Below are 6,120 nucleotides of genomic sequence, written 5' to 3'. Positions count from 1 at the left end.
AGGAGAGGGTGGTACAGGTGCTGGGCAGAGGAAGCCGGGGCTGCTGCAGGCACCCTCTCCCTGCCCCGAGCCTGGCCTCCACCAAGCACTTCCTGACACCACCCACAGCCCATCCTCCCAGACATACTTCCTCACTCATAAAACGTTGCATGTGCACGAATCTGGTCTCCCCTGAGGCTGCAGGCCACTTCCTGGGTGGGCTTAAGAGTTAGACTCCTGCCTGTAATCCTAGCACTTTGGGAGGCTGAGGCGGGCAGATCACAAGGTCAAGAGATCAAGACCATCCTGGCCAACATGGTGAAACCCTGTCTCTACTAAAAATACAAAAAGTAGCTGGGTGTGGTGGCGTTGCCTGTAGTCCCAGCTACTCGGGAGGCTGAGGCAGGAGAATCGCTTGAATCCGGGAGGCCGAGGTTGCAGTGAACCAAAATTGCACCACTGCACTCCAGTCTGGTGACAGAGTGAGACTCTGTCTGAAAAAATAAAAAGAGTTAGACTCTCATTTAATATATAGTTTGCCTGTTATATCTTGGACAGCAAGTCACCTGCTTTATTCCCCTGAGCCTCAGTTTCTTCATCTGTGACATGGGTGTAGTAACAAATCAGACATGCTTACTACGGCTGTTGTGAGGACCAAATGAGCTAATTGACAGCAGTGACTAGTACGGGGCCTGGCATATAGCAGGTGCTGGAAGGGGTGCGTCCGTTTCCATCTTGTCTTTTCTGACATGGGTACACACCTGAGCTGTGCTGCTGAGCTCCAGGACACACTCAGCCAGCCCTACTTCTCCAAGCCTCTGCTTTCTGAGTGGTAAATGGCATTCGTGATCCCTGCCTGAAATGATGCCTGTCAAGCGCCAGTTCTCAGGGACAGTAAATGGAGGCCATGCTCATTGTAACCTTCATGACAAACTCCCCCCAGTTTCTGGTGCGATGGGAACTTGGTATCAGAATGCCTGGGTCTGGTGTGCAGTGGTGTCACCTCTCTGGGCCTCAATTTCCCCATCTGTAAATGGGACCTCACCTGTAAGGGATGAGTGAGTAGTGTCATTATCCTTTATCTCCCTTTGACCTTCTCACAAGCCACAGAGCTGCCGTTCAGCCTTTATTGATAGAAGACAGTTACTCAATTCTACACTGACAGTCTTGATGTTACTCAAACACGGAGTCTTCATGAATAACAATTTCAACACCTTATCGGGGGCCATGTCACACAAAGCAGATGACAGTGCAGGTCGGACGGGTAGCACTGGGATTGTGTCTAAGGGTGGTGGATGCTCGGTGGAAAGTTCCAGAACTAGGAAAAACTTAAAGCTCTCCCTTCAAGGCGGGGCTTAATGCCAAAGCTCCCAGGCAGCTGGCTGAGCTGTTGATGAAACAACATCCTGGCTCTAGGGTTCGGGAACTCCCAGACACAGTCAACATCCATCTGGTGGAAAGAGGGGGATGGTGCGTGAGGCTGCAGCTTCTCCAGTTTTGTCTCAACTTTGCTGGGACAGCATTTTTCACAATTGACTAGCTCACTCACCTGTCTCTCCTTTAACCCAGCTATCTGAGGAACTTGCCACTTGGGGAGTCAGTAATTAGCAAGGAGAGAAAAAGAAACATAAAAACAGCTGTAGGACAAAGGGAGGTGAGGAAGTGCCAATAAATATCATGCATCGAAGTTTTGTCCACCACTCGCCACGTGGTTCGAGCTTTACATGGTTCAGCTGGCTTTCATTCCCTCAGGAGAGTCAAATCCCAGTAAAAAGCACCCTCCTCCAGTTCCTCTCCCATTGCATTTTCCCCTTTGAAAGCCCCCCAAGCCCCCAAACAATGGCACCGCCTCTCTTAGGTACATGCAAGAAGAGATGTGAATCATGAACAGGTAGAAAAATATCTGGTCTCTAATATGGAAAAAATAGGATGGTTCACAGTATCAACAGTGCTTGCTGGTTCTAAAAAGTAGCCCCAGGCTGCCAAGGGAATACGAGCCAGTTAGAGATGTCATCCTCTGGCCTGTAGGAGTTAGGATGGCTGGGAGGTAGGGAGGGAGGAGGAGTCTCATTCCAGAGGCCTCGGGCTGGGTTTAAAGAAGTGGGGTGGTTGGGCCACAATAAATATAAATAAATTTACACCTGGTCACGGTGCCCGGCATGGCCCAGGAATCTGCTCTAATAAAATTCTAATAGACTATCGGAAAGGTGGGGCTGAAGGCCACCTGGACTGGCTCCCATTTCAGAGTTCAGCTTGTCCTATCCAAGAGAGAGAGGCTCAAGGTTCTCTGGCTCCATTTCCTGCTCTGGGCCTGGCCCCTGGAGGCTGCGGCTGAGGTTTGATCCACTCAGCCATTTCCCATGAGGATGAATTCAAGGGCTTTCACCCCAGGGTGTCTCCTCAATGCACAAAGGTGTCCCAAAATGGGGTGCAGGTCATTGAGGTCACCCAGCCAGGATCCAAGATGGAGAAGTGTCACTCAACATGGCCAGGCGTCGCAGCTCAGGCCTTGGAGGAGTGTCAAGGAGTCGGGGGACGCTGGGTTGCTTGTCCGCCCTCCTCCACCCTTCTGACTTAGAAGAGCCCCCAGAAACTGTCCCGGAAGCTCCAGTGGGGGGCACGAGGAAGAGAGGGGCTGCTGAGGGGAACCGCTTCCCTGTCCAGCCAGCAATTTCGCCACAGGTTTAGGAGAGGCTTCGGGGACCATGAGGGACCTGCCTTCTGGGAACACCCTGATCCAGTCAGTTCTCTGCCCAAGCCGGGTGCCGGGGTTCCGGGGCAGGTGAGGCTGACAGCTCAAAGCAGGGCTATGGGCTTGTTCCCCTGTGCACCCAGGTACTGGGAGGAGGAGCTGGTGCCTGAGGCGGCCACACTGTCCGGAGTGGAGTACGCTGTGTAGAGACCCGTCACCTGCAAGTCTGGGAAGGACTGGTCGCTGCCACCCGAGGCAGGGGTCAGGCCTGAGGCCCCCAGGTCACAGCCAAGTGGGGAGTCTCCAAAGGCGCCCAGCGTGTCCAGGCTGAATCCCTCATCCTTCATCTCCTCCCACAGGTTCCCTTTCAAAGACAAAAGCATTAGGGTGAGCTGGCTTCACATCAAACGACCCGAGTTCGAATCCCCCATCTTAGGGAAGAGGCAGAGACCATGTGTGGCGTCTAAGGTCATGTGTTGTAGAAAAAGGGCATGGGGCCGGGCATGGTGGCTCACGCCTGTAATCCCAGCACTTTGGGAAGCCGAGGTGGGTGGATCACTTGAGGCCAGGAGTTCAACACCAGCTGGCCAACATGGCGAAATCCCATCTCTACTGAAAATATAAAAATTAGCCTGGCCTGGTAGCACACACCTGTAATCCCAGCTACTTGGGAGGCTGAGGCGCAAGCATCACTTGAACCCAGGAGGCGGAGGTTGCAGTGAGCCGAGATCGCGCCACTGCACTACAGTCTGGGTGACAGCGAGACTCCATCTCAAAAAAAACAAAAAACAATAAAACCATGGAAGGGCCAGAGTTGTAGCCCTGGACCTTCACCTTCCCACCGAATGTCTTTGGGACACTTCCATCTCAGAACTTCAGAATAAGATGGAGATGATCAGTGAATCCAGCTCCTAAGGCTGTGGCAAGGGTTAAACAAGAGGACTTGTGGAAACATTAGTTCTCATGATATCATTATGGTCAAAGCCAGGGGGACAAGACAATGCTTCCCTTTCTTCAGTACATTGAACTACACAACAATCCAGGAAAAGAAAGGCAGGGAGGTGCAAATATACCACTTCACAGCTGCAGCTGACTTGCCACCTGTCCATGTCCCTCACTAGAGGCAGAACTCGGGACAGAGGCTGTCTCCACCCTTGGCTGAAACATAAGAGCTGCACCGGTGCTAGTGAGTGGATGAAGTGTGAGCCTTCACTGAAACCGGAAATTCCCCTGTTCGTTCATTCATCACATCCCATTTATCGGAGATGATCATGAGGCAGGCAGCAGGTCAGAGTGTGACCTGGCGTGGGGGTGGCACATGGGAGTTGAAGCAGTTACTGATGAAAACTTTGGGGCCAGACAGACTGAGGTTTAACTCCAGGCTCTGCCACTTACTAGCCAGGTGACCTTGGGTGAGTGACTTCACTTCTCTCTGCCTCAGTGTCCTCATCGGCAGAACAGAAATGTGGATGGTGGTGACCTCAGGTGATGCCTGTGCAATGCTCTGGCCTGGTATACAGCAAATGCTCATTTCCTGTTGGCTGCCATTGGCTATAACAGATTGAACATCCCTAATCCAACCAAACATCTGAAATCTGAACTGCTCCAACAAGCATGACCTTTGAGTGTCTTGTCAGGGCTCAAAAATTTTCGAATTTTGGAGCATTTTGGATTTCCGGATCAGGGATGTTCAACTTGTAAAGGTTGTTGCTATGGGAACGAGACTGTGGGGCAAATGTAGGCAGCACAGTCCTCTCCCTCACTCCCTTTGGTCCCCGGGCCTCTCCCCTCCCCTCCCCTCCCCATTCCATTCCCATCACTCCATTCCTCTGGCCTCACCCTGCAGCGCGAAGTCCATGATGCTCGGGTCAAGGGCATCCACCTCAGTGTTCATGTCGGTGCTGATGTTGATGAAGTCTACAGGAGCCCTTCCCATGGCGGGGTGGGGGAGCGGGCTGGGGCTGAGGTCCGGCAAGGCATGCAGCGGCGGGGTCTGGGCTGGTGCTGGAGAGTCTGGAGCAAGATGTGCCTGGGGCTGGACCTGGTGGTGCAGGGGGACTGACTGCAGGGACAGGGTCATCAGTGGCTGGGGTGGGAGCTGGGAGACAGCCAGGCAGCCGTGTGCCACGGCCACTGTGGTGGCGTGAGTCAGCACAGGGGCCTCTGGTTCCCCCGGTTTGCCGGGGCGCCGGCAGCTTTCAGGCCGGTCGGAGATCAGCTTGTCCAACTCCTCTGCAGGCAAGTGGGAGAGGCCACTCAGAACCCACCCAGCAGTTACCGGGCCCCAGCCCAGGCCTGGGTTCAAATTCCAGTGTCACCACCTGTGTGACCTTAGCAAGCCTCTTGGACACTCTGAACCTCTGTCTCCTCACCTATGAAATGACATAGGCATCATCTCATCTCACAACTTACATTGCCACCCACTGTAAATGAAGGTGTCTATTAAATACTTCTCCGCATCCTAGCCCATGCTGGGTGTTAATATTTTATTATTTTAAACATCTCTGCCCATCTAGCAAGACATGATACACTCTGCACAGGGTTGTTGTGGAGATGTAACAAAATCACAAATTGTGCAGAATCTTTGAGGAATAAGAGGTGAATCAAAGGCTGGGCTCATGCCTGTAATCCCAGTGCTTTGGGAAGCTGAAGCAGGAGGACAGCTTGAGGTCAGGAGTTCAAGATTCGCCTGAACAACATAGTAAGATACCATCTCTACAAAAAATAAAAAATCTTAGCTGGGCGTGGTGGTGTGTGTCTGTAGTACCAGTTACTTGGGAGGCTGAGGTGGGGGGATCACTTGAGCCCAGGAGGTTGAGGCTGCAGTTAAGACATGATTGCACTACTGTACTCCAGTCTGGGTGACAGAGCAAGACCCTGTCTTTGAAAAAAAAAGTCATCAGATAATAACATTAGCCCCTTTCATCAGGATAGTGCCTTACAGGACAGCCCTGTAACCCTAGGGCTTCATTGAAATCTCCTGACAGCCCTGCAAGGAGGTAAGGCCGTGATTACAAATCCCGTAAGACAGGGATAAAACGTATTTACATGCAAGGGGCCCTGGCCACTCCCTGCTACCAAAGAGACATTAAGAAGTGTTGCTGTGGGTTAAAAATCCTTAATACTCTTGGACATAAACAAGTAAAGACAAATGACTCTCAAATTATTTTTGGTTATTGGTTATGTCTTGTTGAGTGCAACACAGGGTTGAGAGTGGACAGGGTCCCAAGATCTATTTGGGTTGCACCCATTTTAGGAATGAGAACACTTAGAATCTAGAAGGCAGAATAACTTACCCAAGACTTCACTCTGAATATGTGTCAGTACTGGCCCTGGGTCTCAAGCCAGACCCCAGAGCTTTCAGTGGGCTGGGTGCGATGTGATACCCCCTCAACTGAGGGACCATTGGCTCCTGCTACAGCCCTTCTTCCTGCCTTGAGTTGTTCACC

General features: G+C 52.0%; 1 protein-coding gene across 5 annotated transcripts in view; it reads right to left on the bottom strand.

Moving 5' to 3' along the window:
- Positions 1 to 1,276: 1,276 nt before the first annotated feature.
- LOC105493448 (forkhead box N4) overlaps positions 1,277 to 6,120 on the bottom strand; it is a 31,566-nt gene continuing 26,722 nt past the window's right edge. For 3 of the 5 annotated variants that reach the window (XM_011761101.2, XM_011761100.2, XM_011761102.2), the window contains exons 9-11: positions 4,511 to 4,903; positions 2,890 to 3,035; positions 1,277 to 1,429 (exon numbers count right to left, since the gene is read on the bottom strand). In XM_011761101.2, the coding sequence (XP_011759403.2) occupies positions 1,298 to 1,429; positions 2,890 to 3,035; positions 4,511 to 4,903 (671 nt within the window). In that variant the 3' untranslated portion in view covers positions 1,277 to 1,297. Of the gene's footprint in view, positions 1,430 to 2,323; positions 3,036 to 4,510; positions 4,904 to 6,120 lie in introns of those variants that run through there. The other 2 variants (XM_011761103.2, XM_011761104.3) reach the window with 1 other exon arrangement.

The sequence above is a fragment of the Macaca nemestrina genome, chromosome 10, assembly GCF_043159975.1.
Source record: "Macaca nemestrina isolate mMacNem1 chromosome 10, mMacNem.hap1, whole genome shotgun sequence".
Lineage (NCBI taxonomy): Eukaryota > Metazoa > Chordata > Mammalia > Primates > Cercopithecidae > Macaca > Macaca nemestrina.
This window is presented reverse-complemented; position numbering and strand designations above follow the sequence as displayed.